At 35.4% G+C, this 22,319-nt stretch overlaps 1 protein-coding gene and 1 long non-coding RNA gene across 9 annotated transcripts in view; both read left to right on the top strand.

Annotated features, from left to right (window-relative positions):
• Positions 1-22,319, top strand: part of AFG2A (AFG2 AAA ATPase homolog A) — a 324,349-nt gene that overhangs the window by 50,969 nt on the left and 251,061 nt on the right. For all 8 annotated transcript variants that reach the window (XR_014811844.1, XM_084970684.1, NM_001177913.1 and 5 more), the window contains 1 exon segment: positions 9,024-9,233. Coding sequence is in view for 7 of the 8 variants with exons in the window: in XM_084970684.1 (XP_084826810.1) it covers positions 9,024-9,233 (210 nt within the window). In the remaining variant the exon portion in view is untranslated.
• On the top strand, positions 969-6,893 carry LOC146400969 (uncharacterized). Its single transcript, XR_014813091.1, has 2 exons — positions 969-4,797; positions 4,910-6,893. It is a non-coding gene; the product is annotated as an uncharacterized LOC146400969 (long non-coding RNA).

Genomic DNA, 22,319 nt, shown 5'->3' with positions numbered 1-22,319 from the left:
TAGAAGTGATTGAATTGCTGCAGTCTCATGATACAGCTTGAACGAGTTGCTTCTTAGAGGTGAGCAAAGTGGATTTTTGAAATGAAATCAGAGAAGGTGCTGTGGAAATTGTTGAAATGACAACAAAGGGTTTAGAACATTGTGTAAACTTAGTTGATAAGAAATTCTACTGTGGTTAAAATGCTATCAAATATTGCATACCACAGAGAAATTGTGAAAGGAAGAGACAATCCATGTGATAAACTTCATTGTTGACTTATTTTAAGAAGTTGTCACAACCACCCCAGCCTTTAGCCGCCCCTCTGGTCAGTCAGCAACCATCAGCATTAAGACATGACTTCCACCAGCATAAGATTATGACTCGTTGAGGGCTCAGATGATGATTAGCATTTTTTAGCAAGTTTTAAAGAAGTTTTTTTTAGTAAAATATAGTTGATTTACAATGTTGTACCAATTTCTGTTGTACAACAAAGTGCAACAGTCATACATATATACGTATTGCCTTATATTATCTTCTGTCATTCTGTCGTGTGGTCTATCCTAAGAGACTAGAATATAGTCCCTGTGACAAACAGTAGGACTTCCTTGCTTTATCCAATCTAAATGTAATAGTTTTCATATAAATTCTCCAAACTCCCAGTCCATCCTACTCCCTCCCCCCACTCCTTGGCAACCACAAGTCTGTTCTCTATGTCTGTGAGCCTGTTTCTGTTTTGTGGACAGGTTCCTTTGTGCTATATTTTAGAGTCCACGTATAAGTGATAACATGGTCTTTGTCTTTCTGACTTATTTCACTTAGTATGAGAATCTCTAGTTGCATCCATGTTGCTTTTTAAAAAATTTTTATTAGCAGGTATTTTTTAATAAAGGTGTGCATACTATTTTTTTATACATAATTCTCTTATTACTTATTGGATTGCAACCAAAAAATTCACACGACTTATTGACATATTTGCTTTATTGAGGTGTTTTTTTTTTTTTTTTTTTTTTTTTTGTCTTTTTGTCTTTTTTTTTTTTAGGGCCACACCCATGGCATATGGAAGTTCCCAGTCTAAGGGTCAAATTGGAGCTGTGGCTGCCGACCTGTATCACAGCTACTGCAATACAGGATCCAAGCCACATCTGCAACCTAACACTACAGATCATGGCAACACTGTATCCTTAACCCACTGAGTGAGGCCAAGGATCAATCCCATGTCTTCATGGATACCAGTCAGGTTCCTTACCACTGAGTCACAATGGAAACTCCTTATTGAGGTAGTCTTGAACTGACCCCGCAATATCTCTTAGATATGTCTGTAATACTTGATGAGTGCTAGCTAAAAACATGGATTTTCATTTAAAGCAAGGGAAATCATTTGTAGGGTTAATGTGATTCTTTTGTGGTACCACCTTTTTCACTTCACCTTATATAGGTATGGAATAATTACAGACTTATCTGATCTTGCTCATTAGTCCTTCTGGCCCAATCTGTCTTAAAATGCCATCTGCTTAATTATGTATCGATAATCTCTAAGATGAAGTCTAAGCTCTTTTTTCAGTTTGGTGTTCATTACCTGGCTTATTCCACCTTCCTCACTTTCATCTTACGTTGTGTGCATCTTATTAAACCATTTCATATTTTTGCACGTTGTTCTATCCTCTGCCTGAAAGTTCACTTTTTGACCTCTCAGTTACCAAAGATCTTATAATATGATTCCTAATATGCACAGCGCACAAAGCATACACGTATATGTCTTGCGGACCTTTTGTCTTACACATCTTTGAATCCCCTCTGTTTAGCAAATAGTACCAACTAAATAAAAGCTTGCTGAATGATTGAATGTTTTTTGCTTTGTTTTCATTAAAAAAGCATCTGAAATTTTTTTTTGTTGGAGGACATCTTGGAATCTTTTTGTTTTTATGTGGTATCCCTAAGTAATTTGGTATATTTATGATTTCTTATCAAAATAAATGTACTTAAATATTTGAAATGTTAAGAAGCTCCACATCCTTAACCCAGCAGAGAATTTGGAATAGGTGCCAACTCATTTGCTTGTACCTAGCTTCTTGTCCTTATGTTGGTACTTGTTAGTATGAAAGAACAAAAGGAAAGGTACTCTTTGATTCAGTATTTTCTATAAAAATAATACTTTCAAAAGAATGTTTGTCCCTGGCAGTGTAAAACCTAGCACCTAGCAAACAAGAGGATCTTAACTCACAAGTGAATAAGGGCAGTGTTAGCCCTTCTGGAGCTCATAGTAATTCTTCCAGTTCATTAATTTTTATATTGTCTTCCTCAAACTTGCCCATAAAAGTTTTGTTTTAACCTGATCATCAGGTCTTTTGGATTCTGTGGGTGTGCAGTTTGAATTGAGTTTTCGGTTTTTATTTGATTTGTGTATTGTTGGATGCTTGTCCAGAAAGTATTGTTAAGATATTTGTAGGGGGCACTTCCCTTGGGAAACTTATCTCTCTGCTCTGTCTGTGCATGTTTGAGAGCTGTTCCTTCACTTCTAATTTTATTATTAATTCAAAAAGTTTATAAAGACATATGTGAGCAGCTGTTCATTATTTTCATCAGGACAAAATAGGAAAGGTCCCAACTATTATCAGGAGTGATTTGGCTTAGATAGTAGGAATAATTTTCTGACAGTTATGATATAGTGTAGCTTATTTAAAAGAGAATTACAGAATTAAAAATAATTTTAAAGAGCATAAAATAGTATTTGCTGAAAGATGAGTTGAAAGGTGAAGTGCCGACTGAAGACAGGATAGAGAACCAGCTAGTTTTTGAATTCCAGTTTTAGTTCTAGGATTTTGTGATTTTATGCTGATGTTTATGAAAGATGAGAGGAGTTGAAAGATGAAGTACTGACTAAAGATAGGATAGTGAACCACCTAGCTTTTGAATTCCAGTTCTAGTTCTAGGATTTTATGATTTCATGCTGATGTTTATTCTTCTTTTACAGACTAATTTTCTCATGACTTTCTGTGCTTTGAGACTCCTCTATGCAATCATATTTTAAAGGAAATTTATGTTTATTTTTTAGCTAACATATTAGCTGTAGACAGACTCATCATTTATTTAGCATTCAGGTGATAGATTAAGATGCAAAACTTGTTTGCTTTTAGTTTAAGAAATGTAGTAATCACACAAAAAGGAACAGTATAGAAAAGTTACGGTTTTTAAATTTTGTTCATGATACTACAAATGTAGTGGCTTGATTGTCCTCTATCTTTTGTCACCAGTCCTTCAAAATATAACTGTTCATTGAGATCATCTTTCAGACATTTAAATAAAATATCATATTTTTTAGTTACCATGTGCCAGGCAAAGTACAAGTAGTGTAATATATCAGACTGTTTGACTCTCATGATAATCCTAAGAATTTAGGTTTCTTTGTCCTATTGCAGATAAGAAGGAACCTTAGAGAGATGAAGTTAATTGCCCAAAGTGACACAGTAACTAGGAAGATATATATGAAAAAAAGCATGAAGTTTTTAAAAAGCCTAATATAAAATTGCGTGTACTTTATGATCTCAATGGAAACACATGCACAGGAGACTAGGAGGCACTACACCAAACTGTTAGTCATGGTTACCATTAGGTGTTGGGAAAACAGTTAATTCTTACATTGTCCTTCATAATTTTTTATAGGCTGTACTTATAACAGCTATCCTCATAAACAAGTGAGGTGGGAATTGCTGTTATTATTTTCATATTCTAACACCTTGACATGTCTTACATATATGCAACATTTTTCAAATCTCTGTCTTCACCTTCTCACATATTTAAGAACTGTTAACCTATTTTATATTTTTTCCAGTAGTTTTTGTATTAATTTATGTGAAGGCATATCTTATGTCTTTAGGCAAAAACTGTGTCTTTTAGGATACTTTTCTTATTCCTCTAGTTAGAAAATTTTGAGGACATTATCTTACCTTTGTGCCCTTACAATCTCTAAGACAAGCTGAATACATAGAAGACATTTCTTGAAGTTTATTGGATTTATTTCCCTTATAAATTCCAACCACAGTACAATAATTGGAAACTAATTCCCTAATTTCTGAATAAGTTTCTTTTTCTCTTTTAATATAGCTTTCAGTTACATTATTGCCCAAGTCTGAATCCTGACCGTTACCCTTGATTTAATTTTCCTTTTACCATCTCCTTTCCAAATCTAATTAATTATCAAGACTTGTTGATTAGCCTTATTTAATATAGTTTAATATGGTTTTTATCTTTTTCTTCTTCTCTACAACCCCATTGCTACTACTTTAGTTCAGATAGCCACAGTCTCTTATGGGAATTACTGTAGAAGTCTTTCTTCCCCATCCTCCCAATTCTGATCCTCATTCTACTTTGTAATCACAGTGATCTGCTAGAAATCTGATCATGTCATTTCTTTATGCTCATTGTTCCCTTAATATTTTATGTCTTCAAGTTCTCTTAGCTCCCTATCTTGCTAAACTCCTTTGTTTCTGCTCCTCTCTTGGCGCTCTAAATTTTACCCCTACTGAATTACTTCTGGTTTTCCTAATGTATAATGTTTTTTCGCTTTGTCTTTTCCATGCCATTTGCTTTTACTTTTAGCTGACTATTTTCTGTATGTTTATCAGATCCCACATTGTATGACACTTCTGAAAAGCTTTTTCTGACCATCCAATGTAAACTCTGTGACCACCCTTTTAGCATATGCCAGGCTTTAGAGTAATTGCATAATTATAGAAGTATGTGTTTTTAAGGAAACATTCCATCAGGTTAAAAACTCAGAATGGGCAAGAAATGTTTTTTTCTCTAGGATCCAGGATAGTGTGAAATAGGTATTTAGTCAGTATTTGATAGATTGATTCATTTTTTTTTTTTTTTTTTTTTTTTTTGTCTTTTTAAGGGCACACCCATGGTATATGGAGGTTCCCAGGCTAGGGGTTGAATTGGAGCTTTACCTGCTGGTCTACACCACAGCCACAGCCACACCAGATCCAAGCCGAGTCTGTGACCTATACCACAGCTCACAGCAATGCTGCATCACTAATTGAGTGAGGTCAGGGATGGAACCTGTGTCCTCATGGATACTAGTCAGATTTGTTTCCACTGAGCCATGATGGGAACTCCTTGATTGATGATTTTGCAGATGACTTTGCTTCATATTTTCCTGAAGCTAGAGAGCTCCTGTGACAGTTCCTTTAACTCCCTGCTTTCCTGCCAGTCTTAAACTTAATATCTTTATCTTTTTACTCTCCTTTCCTATCACTGTTTGGGAGGATAAAATGTTTTAACTAAAATGTAGAGTGAGAAATAGAAATGCAATAGAAGTAGAGGGGTATTAACTATCTTTCAAGAAGTTTAGTCGTGAGAAATAGATACAACATTTAGTAGAAAGAATGTCAAAGTAAGGTTGTTTTGAGGGATGGGGGAAATCAAATATTTGTAGGCTGAGGAAAGAATGTAGTGAAGAATATAATTGAGGCAGGAATAGAGAGAGACAGCTTGCTTTGTAATGAAGCTAGAGCCCAAATGTCAGGAGATAGGAAGAGACAGGATTGTTTCATTTTTCTACTGGTTCTTAAACAGCCTTCAGGATGATGGACCAACTTCTCAGTATAGACTACTAGTCCATGCTGTGGCATCAGTGTTTTGGTCTTTCCATGTCCAGTGAACATTCACATTTCTGGTGAGAGCATCTTAATTTCTCTTGAGGAACAGGCCTTCTCCAGCCCCTTATCCAGCAGACTGTTTGCTGCTTTTCCCTGATCCCTAACTAAAGGGATCATCTTTTATGGTACGGATTTCCTTTTATTTTGGTGATTTCTGTGTTTGTTTTATGGAGGTGCTTCAGGGGTTTAATATCTAATATTAGGTTCTTTTAAATGGCTCTTTTTAAAGACTTTTTGAAAAACTGATTAAAAACCAAACACACTCAAATGTTAAATGCCAGTGTTTATCATATTGAAGATTATCAGGTGTTGCCAGGTTTATTTAGTTTCATACAAATCTAAGAAAAATATCCTCCTAGCCATTTATAGGCATACCATTGAACTTTGTTTTAAATGTTATTGATTAGGAAGAATACAGTTCTGTGCTGATATTTAAGAAAATTTTATCTGCATATGTGTGCTTATGTAGATTAGCTTAAGTGAGTATTCCGCTACAGTATTCAAGGTATAACTCAGACATGCTCCAAGGCGTGGAATATCTGCTCCTCATGAAGCATGTTCACAGGATGCTGTACTCATTGTGTAGGCATAGTAACTGCATAGTAACAACTGAATGAGAATCATGCAGCATCATAACAATAACATAGTATCATTTTAGTCTTTATAAAAGTGTAAGGAGTTGCTTCTTTAACTTGTGTATTTGTCATAGTTATAAATATAGATTTTATCTGTTACCTATAATATATGCACATGCTGTCCCTCTCTATATGTATGCATGCATGTGTGTATGCATGTATGTGTGTTGTATGTATGTACATATGCCACTGCTAAAAGACGTAAAAGCAAAAAGTACTGATTTAATTAAACCACTATTCAGTAACATCATTGCCAGATCTACTGACCATTTCTTCTTAATTCTCTCTACTTTCTCATCTATTTAGTTTTTGGTAGTTGTTGACTACCCTCCTTAAAAATTTCTTCCCAGGATGTTTATTTTTATGAGAGGTATGCTAAAGTATTTAGAAGTGTCATGGTATCTGTAGCCTCTTAAAAAGGTTCAATGGGAAATTTAAAGTATTTCTACTTTTGTGTGTCTTGTTTGTGTATGTGTGTAGAGAGAGAGAGAAAGTGAGAGCACTTACTAAAGCAAAATTGGTAAATATTAAAAATTGGTGAATTTTGGCAAAGAGTATATATTCACTTACAGTACTGATTTTTCTTCAGCTTTTGTTTAGGTTTGAAAATTTTCAAAATTAATTAAAAAGTAAAAGTAAAGGATAAAGAACAGGTCAGAAACACCCGAGAATATAAGCAGGAGCACGTCAGTATGTCACAATGCTGCTGCATGTCTGTCTATAATAGGCCTGGTTATACAGATAACAGTCACCTTCTGTGGTAAACAATCACTTTGATACTTCCGATACTAGCTGGGGATGTTATTAGGGCCATGAGCTCATGTGCATTGATCTCAGGTTTAATTTTAACTTTATTAATTGGTGAAATCAGAAATCAGGGAAAAAAAAGGAAAATGAAAACCAAGGCTAATCATGCTGCAGAGAAACATGCATATATATAACTCATGCCATTAAAATAGATGATGTTGTTGAATAGCAAGCTGGCATTGGGTATTAAGAGACCAAAAATGTTCATGCCTTTTGATCCAGTAATCTCACTTCTTAAATCCCAACAAAGCAATTTAGGAAAAAAAAAATTAAATCAGATCTCAGGGTTATGGTTGATAATACATCATTCTTCTGGTTCTGTGAACAAAAACCAAAAACAACAGAACTCCCCCCCCCCCAAAAAAAAATTGCAAGTTCTCCTTCCAGAGCCCCATTCATGACATATATTCTCTGTTTTTTATGTATATTTAATTGTGAATGTATTCAATTCTGCGTATCAAAAAAAAAACCCCTATCTTATTTATTAGCTCTCTGAAAGATCATTTTTTTCTGTGGTCCATATTGTTATTCTTTTTTGGGCCGCATTTTTGGCATACGGAGGTTCCCAGGCTAAGGGTCAGTTTGGAGCTGTAGCTCCTGGCCTACACCACAGCCAAAGCAATGACAGATTTGAGCCACGTCTGTGACCTACACAACAGCTCGCAGCAAGGCTGGATCCTTAACCCACTAATTGAGGCCAGGGACTGAACCTGCGTCCTCATGGATGCTAGTCAGATTCGTTTCCACTGTGCCACGATGGGAACTCCCATGGTCCATGTTCTTATCAACCAGTCTTAAAATCTTTAGCTTCAGATTCACCCACTTTCTTCCTCTGTCTTCAAAACCCTCAGCTGTAGACCTGCAGTATCTTTCCAGTGTATCTTCATTATCTCCATGTAATTATCCTAGTTCAGGCTTGCTTTTTTTAAAAGAATGTTTATGATAGATCCTTAATTAGTCTCCCTGCACACTCTCTCCCCTCTAATGAATCTTGTCAGAAAAGTCTTTCTAAAGCACGATCAGACTGTATTACTTTCTAGATTAAAAATCTACAAAGACTTCTTAAAACAAAAGAGGTTTTTTGAAATCCATCTGGTCTTCAGGGTCCTCCATTATATGGCTTGAACTTTTCCTTTATTTATCTGCCTCAAACCTTTTCTTTCGTCTCATCTTCTTCATACTTCCGTTTGAGCCTTTCATAATTTTTTTTGCCTCTTCCTATTTCCATGTTTTCACATTTTTGGACGTCACCCATACTTCAAGAGTTGACTTTCAGATTGCCTTCAAGCAGGGAGTAATCTTTCCTTCCTGGGAACTCCCAAAGGCTTTATCTGTTTCTTTGTTATTGTAGTTAGTATCCTTTCCATTGTAATATCATTATTTATGTGCATGTTACTGATAGTTGTTAAGTTCTTTAAAGTCTGAATTTGTGTTTCATCTAGTTCCTATGTACATTATCTGGCACATGGTTATTAATGCGTATTTATTCAGTAAATAATATGTAAAGAGCTTTCTTGTTTTGGGGACATTTTGAGGGGAAGAAAATTTAATATACCAAAGTAGGAAAGAGCATATGTTCCATAAGGACCTACAGAAATATATTTGGAAGTAATTTTACTTAAAAAATATATAAGAAATTAGATCTGTAGATGAGATTTTAGATCAACAGATGAAAACTAATTTTTAAAGCTTTGTAGAATATATAGACTTAACAGTATGTTCAGTCACTTAAACAGTAACTTATACAAGACTTGCAAACAGAAACATTTTGATTTTCTTTAGTTATTTCTATAATATGGAGCTCACATTTTATAAACTCCTAATTTACTTCTTGATATTGTTGAATTTTTTTAGGGTATTACTGATTCTTAAATGATTCTGTTTTCCTTCTTGCACATTTTCTTTAAAAATTTTTTTTATATATATTTGTTTGTTTTGTAGGTATCCTGGTCAGATATAGGAGGGCTGGAAAATATCAAACTGAAATTGAAACAGGCTGTGGAATGGCCCTTGAAACATCCAGAGTCTTTCACTCAAATGGGTATTCAGCCACCTAAAGGAGTTCTTCTATATGGACCACCAGGATGCTCTAAAACAATGATTGCAAAGGCTTTGGCTAATGAGAGTGGGCTGAACTTCCTAGCTATAAAGGTATGGTATTAAGTTTGGGGTTTGTTTTCTTTTTGCAGATGTACCCATGGCATATGGAAGTTTCCAGGCAAGGGATCAAATTGCAGCTGCAGCTGCAGGCCTATGCCACAGCCACAGCAATGCTGGATCCAAGCCACATCTGCAGTCTACACTGCAGCTTGTGGCAACACCAGATCCTTAACCCACTGAGTGAGGCCAGGCATTGAACCCGAACCCTCACTAACACTATGTTGGAATCTTAACCCACTGAGTCACAACAGGAACTCCTGGTATTAAATTTTTAAATTACTACTCTCTCTTCCAGCCTCCCTATCATCCATCCTCTGATACCTGTCCTTTAGGAGAACATGAAAAACTGTCTTAAGGGGTAGTTGATTTTTATTTGAGATTGATGGCAGTATAATACAGGATGATGAGAGAGAAATAGTATCTATGATCAGCAAATCATGGTGGACAATAGAAGTCTGCTTTATTTAGTTTCTTCATTCTCAGTACTTCTTAAACCCATGTGTAATAGAAACCAATTTTCTTTAGTTTCTGCATTTTTAATTATGCCAATCCCTTTTGTTTAACCATGACTTAATTATAAATTTGATTGTGAATTTAGTTGTTACATATAGCATATTTTAAAAGAAACCATGGAGTTCCCGTCGTGGCGCAGTAGTTAACGAATCCGACTAGGAACCATGAGGTTGCGGGTTCGGTCCCTGCCCTTGCTCAGTGGGTTAAAGATCCGGCGTTGCCGTGAGCTGTGGTGTAGGTCGCAGACGTGGCTCGGATCCTGTGTTGCTGTGGCTCTGGTGTAGGCCAGCGGCTACAGCTCCGATTCAACCCCCAGCCTGGGAACCTCCATATGCCGCGGGAGCAGCCCAAAGAAATAGCAAAAAAAGACAAAAAAAAAAAAAAAAAAGAAAGAAACCAAATACTTTATATGGTAAAAATAAATTCCTTAAAAACATTTTTCTAGTCAGAGGCTAAATGTACATTATTTATATACTGAAACACATATTTTATTCACTGCCCTGCCCTATTACTTGGGATAGATTATCGTACCTATTATGTAGTTTCACATTTACTTTAGGACCAGATATTAATTTTGTTATAACTTCTATACAACATGATTGTATATCTATTTACTACACACACACACACACACACACACACACACACACACACACACGCATATTAAAAACCTTATATCCATTTCTGTGGACCTTTTCACAAAAACGTATATCTAAATATGTAAATTATCAAAATCATTTCAGAAAAGGCACATTATTTTGATATTGTCAGGGAATTTTTTGTAATAAAATGTTTTCTATCTTAGAACATTGAAATCATTGGCAGTTTGAAGGTATAAAACATTTGAGAGTATCAGATTTTTAGTTTACTGTTGACTCTTGAACAACATGAGTTTGAACTGGGTGATTCCACTTATACACGAATTTTTTTCTATAGTGAATACCACAGTATTACATTATCTGAGGTTGATTAAATCCAAGAATGTGAAGGAACTATGCATATGGAGGGCTGGCTATAAGTTATACTCAGATTTGCGCAGAGGATCAGAGCCCCTCACCCTTGTGTTATTCAAGTATCGAATATTTAAACTATTTAAATTTTTTGAGGAATGATATTTAGATGTATTTAGCCTATTTGCTTTTTAAGAATTGTTATCTTCACAATTACTAGTGTTTGCCCATTTTTTATTAATTTTTGCCCATTATGTTTGCCTATAGTTTTGAAGGCTGCAGGTTTAAACGGTGGAGTAATGAGTGATTTTGAAACTTCCAGAGACATCTTGATTTCTCTTTGGCCCTTGTCCTCTTGTAATGGACGTGGCCATTTTACTGGCATTACCTACACTTTTTTTCTGTCATCTCCATTTTTCTCTACCTACCTTCAGCAATTGTATATTCATAATATTTGAACTTTTCCTGTCTAATGAAAGTCTGAAACTTATTTAATGAGGTCTTAGCTCAGAGTTACACTTGAACATCAAGGAAGAGCATGTACATTTTCTTACAAATTAGTGTTGGATTCTTTTGTGATCCACGATAACAGTTCCAGGCTCTACCAGGACTGCTTTCTGCCAGTCCTGGGATTACTTACAAATATATTACTACTGCTTTTGAATATGAAACCTTTCATAACTTTACAGTTTCATTTTTGTCTTTTTTCTTGGTGAGAAAATGACAAAAAAAAGATTTTTTGAAAGGTTTATCTTGGACACTTTTCACGTGTAAGTAATCATCCATGTGTGAACTTGTATGCACCTTTTCATTAAATTTATAATTCTTTCAGATCATTCCAAATATAAGTGATGTTAAGAAATTTTCTTAGTAAATTGAGAATGTACTTGCGTAGCAATTATTGCATATCCTATTTACTAATTTTTATTTCATGTGGATTTTTATTCATTATACAGTTTAGTGTAGTTTGACAGTATTCAATTTTTGTATCTAGGTGGAGGATATAATTAATGAACAATGTGTCTTCATTTTACTAGTCTTTCAACTTCCGTATATGTTTAAAAATTATGGAAGAAAAATTTGGAAACATAAGAAAATGACTTGCTTTTCTGTGCATTTTCATTGGCCCTTTCATCTTTACACTGATTAATGCTTGGTCTGAAGAGTTAAAGTAGCTATATCATATAACTTATGTATGGGGAAGTTTAGTCAAAGAAGTTAGAATTCATGTTGTATTCTTTTTTTCTTCGTAAGAAGAAAAGGTTATCTTTTGTTTCCAAGATAGATGTTTGTTTTCTATGAGATTTAAGTGTTATAAATTTGAACTTCTAGAAATAACAAATCTTACATATTTTGAAAGTGATTAGAAAAAGATGACACTGGTATTGGGAAACAGAAGTATTTTGGGTGTATTGAAAGAATACAAAACAAACAAAACGAAAAAGAATAAACTCCCTAACACTTTTCACAATGATAATTACCTTTAATTCCCGAAATAAAGAATTTTAAAACCTTAAATATTTCTTTCTCTGAGTTCGTGAAAGAACCCTTTAGCTTCCCGTATGCATCTTTTCTAAACAGTGATTAAAATATTGATACTCTACTGAGGGTTAAGACTTTACCTTGGCTTGCATGGGCTCTTAATATCCTTTGGCAACTCTGTGTGTTTTTGTGCAGACTGTAGCACTTGACATATGCTTAAGTTTAGTTTATCTGGGTCAATTACGTCAAAATATTTTCCAGTTGAAATTTCCTCTCTGCTTCTCTCTTACTTTTTGTCTGGAGTGCTACCAAAGATTAATTACTTTTGTATAGCTGGGCTGCTTTACTTTATGAAGAGCTGTTACTGATTCCGGAAAAGATGGGTGGTTAGGCCCCTGACAGGAATTTTTAGCAAGTTCTTTATTAGCTCTACCGGTGAATATAAGAATGTAGTGAGCTTAGTATGTCTTTGACTTTTTGGGGTAATTTCTTCCAATACATGTCTCAGAGACGAATTGTACAAAACACATCCCATTTTCAGGGAAAAAAAAAAAAACCTATTTTATTCAAAACAGTGCACAGTTCAGAGTAATTACTATTGTTCATTTAATTAAATCCCATACTATTATTTTATCAAAGGTACATGATAATCTGAATTTGGTAGCTTCCAAGTTCATCTTTAAGCTTTTAAAAAAAAAAAATTGCGAAGGCTAGTCTATAAATCATAGAGCTTTCATTCACATGGAAAACTGCATAGGTATATCTTTTGAATGCTTTAAGGTTAATTTCTAGGATTACAAATAAGGCTAATGATGTTTAATAAGGTGAAATGACTTTTCCAAGTCAAAATGGTGGTGGTGGAATCGAAATTTTGTCTCAGGACTTTCTGACTCCAGAGTCTAAGCTAGAACGAATCGCTGTGTTATACAATTTTCCATTTTGCTTTACTTTACTTTTCTTTCTTTCTTTTTTCTTTCTTTCCTTCTCTCTTCATTTTTTTAAAAAATAAAACTAGTGTCCAGTGCTTTTTTTCATTAATTACACCCAGTTACTAGAGAAGAAGTTAATTCAGGCAGTTTCTGTAGGGAAGATTCAGAGATGTGGAAAGATGTTTTGGAGCCTACTTTAAAAAATAATTTTATTTCTTTAGGACAAAGAAAACTGAGGAAAATAGCATGACCTTGGAGTGGAAACTGGTAGAGTTAATGAGAGACGGTAATCACTGCCAAAGACACAGGAACCTGATGAATTAAGTGGAAGTGTGTGGAAAAAGACTGGTAGTTGAATAATGTAGAGCTTGAAATTTACCCATTATTATAAATCTGTGCCCTTAAGATTGAGTGTGGTAGAAGGAAAAGAGCACTAAGCTAGGATTCAGATAGCTTTGGTTTGATTTCTAACACTTTTTAGCTCTGTAACCTTAAACGAGTTCTCTAAGACAATTTTTTTTTTTCTCATCTGTATAGGCCTTTTGAGAGGCTTATATTAAAAACAAGTGAAAAATTTTAGAGGGTATAACTACTTAACTCCCTCAGTGTGGGACCTCCTACCAGAGAGTTCACTAGGGAAAAGTTGGAGGTGCAGAGTTACTTTGTAGTGGAGAAACCTACCTTAGCCAGATCATCATGGTTAACATCATTAGTTATTAGTCATGTTGGTAGCATGTACCCTTGTATGATGTGATGAGAATGGCACTTTATTTTTGAGGCCTTCCCCCCAAACACTCATAATCCATGTCTAACTATGACAAAAACATCAGGCAAACCCAAATTTAAGGACATTCTATAAAATACCTGATCAATTCTCCTGTAACCGTCAAGGTCATTAAAAATAAAGAGTCTGAGAAACTGTCACAGTCTACAGGAGCCCAAGGAGACAGGATAGCTAAATATACTATTATGGTTTCCTGGATAAGATCCTGAAACAGAGAAAAGACATTAATCAGAAACTAAGGAAATCTGAGTAAACTGCGAACTTCAGTTAATAATAATAATAATACATTGATTCATTAATTTTAACAAATGTACTGTTACTGATATATAGTAAGACTAGGGGACACAGTGCATGTTAGGGGTAAGAGTGAATGTGTGGGCACTCTGTATTAGATACTCAATTCTTCTGTACACCTTAACTTTACCCTCCCCCCTCAAAGAAATAAAGGATTTAAAGTTAGTATCACAGATTGAAACATATTATGTTGAGATTCGAATGTACCTGAAGTTAAAAAGGCCAGCTCAGAGTTCCATATTGCACTGTACATGATGAGCAGCAGGGAAGGAGAATCATGGGGAGATTGTTGATTGCTTGGGTGAGGGCTTTTGAGGAGATCATCTTTCCCACTCATCGTCATAGTGATAGTGGAGAGTTACTGAGAACAAAGCCCTGAGAGGAAATTGGCTGGAGAAACTAGGTTTGGGGCTGCCCTGAGCTTGCCTATTTCACTGCAGTTCTAGTTGAAGCCTGCAAAGATGTGTTGGTTCTGGCCCCAGACCCAGATCCCAATATTATAAACAATACTTTCTTTTAGTGTTTTGGTTATTTTTCTTTCACCTTGGGTACAGCTTCTAATTTAGAGTCTCATCGAGAACTATGTCCTGTTTCGTGCCTTTTGTGGACCCTCTTTATTCTCCTCCTATAGGTTTATTGTTACTTGGACTTATCTAGAGTCTCAAACCTTTTGAGTTACTATTTAATTTCCATTAGGGTTTTGTTTTGACTTCTCCAGCTAGTGTTGTCTTATGTGCTCCAGCCTCTTAAGTTATCACTGTTTGAATGGCTATTAGGGAATAACTAATAGTAATCTATTTGTCTTAGGACGAAAAGTATAGTTACTGTGCCATGGTCAGTATCACAGTTTTGTAGTAGTTTGCCAAGTTACTTAAATTTGGCATTATTGGTGTATGTATCAATACATTTTTTGAGTTGGGCTTGTATCAGGTAACACTGGTATATAAAAATGATGTCTTAACCTGAAAGTGTTCTATAACATTTTGCTACAAGTAAAAAAAAGAATATATATCACAAATAACAAAACCTTTAACATTTGAAAATCCAGAAGACATGAAGAAATTAAGAAGGAAAAGAATAATTTTTTTATTTCTAAGAAGTTTACTTAGTAATAGAGTGTTGGTATAATTTTTTATTCATGAATTTCATTTGAGAAATTCTTTTTTCCTTTTTAAATAATATTTTTCCTTTTTAAATCTCTTTTGAGTGAAATTTAATTGGAATTGAAATAAACACTACAAGATCATGTCTATAAAACTTTAAAAATATTAGTAAATATTTTACTATTACAACAATAACTATATTAAGCACCTTCTATGTACTGGGCACTGTAAATGGTAAACAAAGTGCATTAGATGGACTCTTGCTGTCTACCAACTCATAGTTTAGTGTAAGAGACATTTGATACAATGATATGGGTAACATTTAGAATTTGGTGATTAATTGTATGTGCAAAATGAGAAAGAAGTTAAAGGTGATTAAAATTTTTACTTTTAATGACTGGCAAATGGAAATAGGAAGAATTAGCACTGAGGAGGAAAAGTAGGTTGGAGCTGGAAGAGTAGGTACCAAATTGGGATTTAGATACGTGGAGTTTGAAACACCTTTAGAACAATACAGCAGATATGTCCAAAAGGCTGTTCAATACAAGTTTGTAACTCAGTAGAATGGTCATTTCTAGAGATGAAAACATGAAAGTTGAGACCTAATGTTTAAGATTCTGCGTGGTAGTCAGTGAAGGAGATTGAGAGTGACGAAAGCAGTCAGTAATAATGTAAGGGATTCTTCCAGGGGCATGTTCACATGAATACTTTACAGCAGCGTAAGTGTAGTCAGCATGGTGCCCACAGTGTAAGTTTTAAAATAAATGTTTCATTTTCTTTTCTTGAATGAATGAATGAATTATGGGTTAAGTTTGTACTATACTTTTTGAGAAAACAGCTTTTACTCTATTTCCTTGCCTGCCAGCCCCTCTCACTTTTAGAGTTTTTACTTGCCCACAGCATTTCTTACCTAGTACTTAATTCTTATTTTTCAAACCCTTTGAAGTGCTTTCCCAAAATGGCTTTCCCTATGTGCCGATGCTGTACTTTTTATTAATTTTCAAGATCCTTTACTCATGTTGCATCTATGTAATTCTATCTCATGTGAGTTTGGGTTTTTATGAGCTTATTCCGTAACATTTAACCATAGTTAACACTTGGGGTAACTTGCCTTCCCTAGACATTTTGGAACTTATAAAAACTTAATTTGAATCGTTATAGCCAAAAGCAACAGGCAGGTGTCAGATATATTTAAAAAGCCCTGGGAAAGATTGGGAAAAAACCAGTAGTGATTAAAAGGGCAAGATTTTGCAGGAGCATGAGATATAAATATTATACTTGAATTTATGACTGATAGGCTCTAAAATACTGAAACACAGTCAAAGATAAGTCAGGTTTAATTTTCATTAGATTAATAGAATGGTTGTACAAAATTACATTATTTATATTGTTTTTGTTGTTTTATAAATTTGAAATCTTGGGCATGGAAATATTAAAAACAACACTGCTGCCTAATAAGCCAATTTATTGCACCAAACTTACTTTTGGTGGTTTTCTTGGTCACTCTTATCAATGAAGCACTTATCTAGTTGGGTGAAATGTGGCAGGACTAACATAACATAGTTATTTTGATAAATTAGAAGAGAAATAACTTTATCCAGTTTCATCAACCTTACCTATTCTAGGGAATTTATGTGTTTCTTTTTTAAAAAGTTAAATAGCTTATGAGCAAATATAATATTCATAGACCATTTCATATGTACCCAATCCTTAAGGTTAGATATTAATGGTCTCTTGCTTATAATAGTTACCAATAAAATTCTTACTTTCAAATTAATCCATTCTGGCAGCCCTTTATTGAGGGTTACACTTTGCCCTTGGGTTTACACTTGATGTGTTCCTATAGATACTTTTGAATTTGAATTGCTGGTACTATGTACAATATTAAGGGAGTATTTGCTTTTCTTTTTAATATTTATTTTTTTTAGACTCTGGAGAAAACTGAGGACATCAGTTTTTAGAAAGAAGGTAGTTGTCTGGGAATCTAAATCCTGCATTCTTAAAATCATTTCTGTCATTTAACTTATTTAGGTCTTGCAACATTTCACCTAACCCCTGTGCTTTGTTCTCAGGTTTTAAGTGAGGTAAGTTAGAGTAAATGACTCTCCTAAAGCACTTGCATGAGTAAATTTCTATGAATAGCTCACACAATGCTTGTATTCTAATATGTTGTTTATACTTTTTGTCTGTTGGTGGTTAAATATTTGGGGCATTTCCTCTAATAGTCAGGTGTAACAGATTAAGAGACTTGAATTCCAATCCTTCATTTACTAAATAAGCCATGTGACTGTGCACTTTAACCCTTTTTCACTTCATTTTTTCCCTCAAGTTATGGTAATAAGAGTATTCACTTCAGAGGATTGTTTTAAGCAGTAAGGGAATAATGCATACCAAGCATTTAGCAAGGTTTCATAAATGGGCTGATGCTAGTTGCTGTTTTCTTCAGTTTTTAAGAATTGGATACATATGTGACCTCAAGTAGGACAAAAAGTGTAGTAGTACAGCTTATGATTCCTTCAGTTTTCTGTTAGTATTAAAATAAAATATATATCTTTGAAACTGAATTTTTAGTCTTTTGCAACTTGTACCAGAATACAGTGCTTTTTGGCAATTTGGACTTCAAACATAAAAAAACCTTTCTTGGTGATGATATTGTCTTAACTTCATATAGAACTCTGGATTCATGTGATATAGGAGTTTAGCTACTGGTGTTGCATTTGTAGGCCAGTCATCTAGGTAGGATTCCTCAACATATAGTTCTGTACAAAATCACATCTCTAGAGGCCTTTCAGAACTTTTCATTACTGCTATGACTTGCTGGTAATATTTGACTTGAATTATTCTAAACCAGATTTTCTTTGTAATGCTAAATTCTTAGGTTAGATTTTCAAATCTTTGATTTTTTTCCTTTTATTTTGTCTTTGGAGCAAAAGCATTGTTTCTAATTCACAGGTTTTCTATAGCTCACCTCTAGGTAGTAGTGGAATAGTCCTTCACTGATTAAAGCTAGAGTCAGCTCTATGAAGAACAGTAATCATTTCTCCAGATTCTACCAACTGTTTTCCTTCAGCTAAGCCAGATAATTAAAAGGCAGTATAAATGCATTGAGTTATAGTCTAACCTGTATCTAAAAACAAGCTTATAAAATTGATTTGGTATTTCTTTAAAATCTTTTAAGAAGTGAGAACACTGCCTCTCAGCATAACTAATGTTTCATTGTTTGTCTTTTTTATTTAACCATTAAGTATTTTATATAGCATAATAAAAAGAATAACTTAACTGGTAAGAATTACAAAAATAATACACCCTCTGAAAATAAGTAAAATATAAAATGCATAAATTGGTTAAAAAACAGTGTAACTATATAAATATGTCCTCACAATTTGTTACATCTTATTGATTCTTCAATAAAGGCATTATACCATTCTAGATGATGTGATAAACAAGACATTATAGACTTTACATCGTATCATGGAGAGAAATGGTTATTAATAATACAGTTGTAGACCTATATTATTTAATTGTACAGTTACATTAATTATAATTATCATAAAGTCTTTGAAGGAGAGGAAATCAGAATCAGATCTAAGAAGACTTCAGCATTCCAAGAATGATGTCAAATGACCCCCTTCATGGTGGATTATGCACTTATTTACTATGAGATATATTTCTTCTCCAGAGATTCCTTGTTTTTGTATCAATTGTAGATTTTTGATTTGCAGTTATTCTGAAGTTTTGATATAAGAGTCTATATGTATATGAAGTTGTTTTAAGTTGTTGTTCTCTTAATTGCAAGTTCATCTCCAGTGTCCAGCATTTGTACCCACCTCTTCTCATCATTTCTGATTTTGGTGGTATAATCGTGCATGGATGATTTCATGTCTTTACTGTATATATACCTTTACTGGTGAGCATTGTCATTTGTGGAATTTTTGTTTCCTGTTGCTGTGTTTTCTTTTCTGCCTAGAGAAGTTCCTTTAGTATTTGTTGTAAGGCTGGTTTAGTGTTGTTGAATTCTCTCAGCTTTTGCTTACTGTGAAGGTTTTGATTTCTCATTCAAATCTAAATGAAAGCCTTGCTGGGTAGAGTAATCTTGGTTGGAGGTTTTTTCCTTTCATCACGCTAAGTATATCATGCCACTCTCTTCTGGCCTGCAGAGTTTCTGCTGAAAAATCTGCTGATAACCTTATTGGGGTTCCCTTGTATGTTACTTATTTCTTTTCCCTAGCTGCTTTCAAGATTTTCTCTTTGTCTTTAATTTTGGACAGTTTGATTAATATGTGTCTCAGGGTATTCCTCCTTGGGTTTATTTTATCTGGTACTCGTTGTGCTTCCTGGATTTGAGTGAGTGGTTCCTTTCCCATGTGAGGGAATTTTTGGGCTATTATCTCTTGGAATATTTTTGCTGTCTCCTCCTCTCTCTCTTCTCCTTCTGGCACCCCTATAATATGGATGTTGTTGGCGTTTCACATTGTCCCGGAGTTCTCTGAGACTCTCTTCATTTGTTTTCAGTCCTTTTTTTCTTTTCTGTTCTGCATCCGTAATTTCCACTAATCTGTCCTCCACCTTGCTTATTCGTTCTTCTGCCTCCTGTATTCTGCTGTTGGCTGCTTCTAGTGAATTTTTTATTTCATTATTGTATTTTGCATCTCTTTTTGTTTAAGTTTTATATCTTATATCTCTTTGGTCAGTGTTTCCTGTAAGGTATCCATCTTTGCCTCTAGTTTATTTCCAATGTCTTGCATCATCTTCCACATCAAAAGTGTAGTCTTGGAGTTCCCGTCGTGCCGCAGTGGTTAACGAATCCGACTAGGAACCATGAGGTTGCGGGTTTGGTCCCTGCCCTTGCTCAGTGGGTTAAGGATCTGGCGTTGCCGTGAGCTGTGGTGTAGGTTGCAGACACGGCTCGGATCCCGCGTTGCTGTGGCTTTGGCGTAGGCCGGTGGCTACAGCTCCGATTCAACCCCTAGCCTGGGAACCTCCATATGCCGCGGGAGCGGCCCAAGAAATAGCAACAACAACAACAACAAAAAGACAAAAGACAAAAAAAAAAAAAAGTGTAGTCTTTTTCCTGGAGGCTGAGAATCTCCTCCTCGTTTAGCTGATTTTCTGGGGTTTTTTCCTTTCTCCCTCATCTGAGTTATATATAGTTCCCTGTCTTTTCATTTTTATAGGTTTTTGGTGTGGTGACCTTTTTACAGATAACAGGGTTGTAGCCTCTCTTCCTTCTGGCGTCTGCCCCCTTGTGGCTGAAGTCAGTATGGAGGGTTTGCTGTAGGCTTCCTGATGGGAGGGGCTGATGCCTGCCCACTGGTAGGTGGAGCTGATTCTAATCCCTCTGGTGGGTGGGGCTTAGTCTCTGGATGGGATTAGAGGCAGCTGTGTGCCTGAGGGGTCTTTAGGTAGCCTGTTTACTGAGGGGCAGGGCTGTGATTCCACCTGGGCTGTTGTTTGCCCTGGGGCTTCTCAGCAGCTGACTAATGGGTAGGGCCAGATTTTCCCAAAATGGCCACCTCCAGAGAAAGGCACACTGCTGAATATTCCCGAGAGGTTTGTCTTCAATGTCTCTCCCTCCCAACAAGCCACGTTCACCCCTGTTTTCCCAGGATGTCCTCCGAGAACTGGGGTCAGGTTTGACCCAGATTTCTATGGAGACCTCACTCTGCCCTGGGATCCAGTGCACGTGAAAGTCTGTGTGCACCTTTTAAGAATGGGGTCTCCATTTCCCCCAGTCCTGTGGAGCTCCTGCGCACAGGCCCCACTGACCTTCAATGCCAGATGCTCCACGGGCTCTTTCTCCCAGTGCTGGGTCCCCACACGTGAGAGTTTGTTTTGATGTGGGGCTCAGAACTCTCACTCCTGTAGGTGAGTCTCTCTCTGTGAACCAGTTAGTTTTCAGTCTGTGGAACTTCCCACCCAGGAGGTATGGGGTTGTTTATATCATGAAATTGCCCCTTCTACCTCTTGATGTGTCCTCCTCTTTTTCTTCTGGAGTAAGGTTTCCGGTCCAGTTGGGTGGAGATTGCTGGGCCTTTAGTTGTGAATTTTGTTGTTTTTAGGGGAGAAGTTGGGCTCCAGTCCTTCTGTTCCACCATCTTAATCTTCTTTCCATTGTTTGTCTTTATTCAAGTTAAAGGTATTTTGGATTGTATTATTTAAGAAATAATACAGTAATTAAATAATTAAATCATTGATAATGAAGTTAGAGTGATCAGGTCTCTTTGTAGTATCTTTGGAGAATTAAGTATGAAACCAATTCTCTTGTGTAAACATACTTGATTGGAGACAGTTTAAGTATCAGTGTGCAAACAATTGATATACATATCAATTTATATTAAATATAAATAATATTTAGTTATCATAAGCACTGTTCCAAGCAAGTTTTCTTAATAACTTTGTTTGCTTACATTTAGTTTATCGATTTCTTGGTTGTTGCTAGATTTTAGTCAGGTATAGAGGTACCTTTAAATATTAGATAATATTTTGTAGTATGTCATAATTATACTTTTCATGCATCTGCCCCCTAATTAGACTCAAATATTAATTTTTATAGTATGTATAATCTATTACTCTGAAATAATTTTGGGAAGATAATTTTTTGTTTTGTTTTGTTTTATAGTTCCTAGGCCAGGGGTCCATTTGGAGCCATAGCTGCCAGCCTACACCACAGCCACAGTAATGTGGGATCCGAGCCACATCTGCAAACTACACCACAGCCCGAGGCAATACCAGATCCTCAACCCGCTGAGTGAGGCCATAGATCGAACCCACAACCCCATGGTTCCTAGTCGGATTCATTTCCATTGCACTACTGTGGGAACTCCCGAGAAGATTGTTTTTAAAGAAAAGAGGAAATAGACATAAATAGATGAGAGATTTCTTGAGGAGGAGAGGGAAACATTATCGTTAACCTTGTTAATGTTATATAAAATTTACTAATGCGTCATTTTAGATCACTCAGATCAGGCGGAAAGATAAAACTGTCCCTCCTCCCAGAAATACATAAGGATGTCTGTGTTGAT

The sequence above is a fragment of the Sus scrofa genome, chromosome 8 (genome assembly GCF_054392235.1).
Source record: "Sus scrofa isolate SSC_HxYL_T2T_F1_AM1 chromosome 8, Sscrofa_HxYL_maternal_Yorkshire_Landrace_v2.0, whole genome shotgun sequence".
NCBI lineage: Eukaryota > Metazoa > Chordata > Mammalia > Artiodactyla > Suidae > Sus > Sus scrofa.
This window is presented reverse-complemented; position numbering and strand designations above follow the sequence as displayed.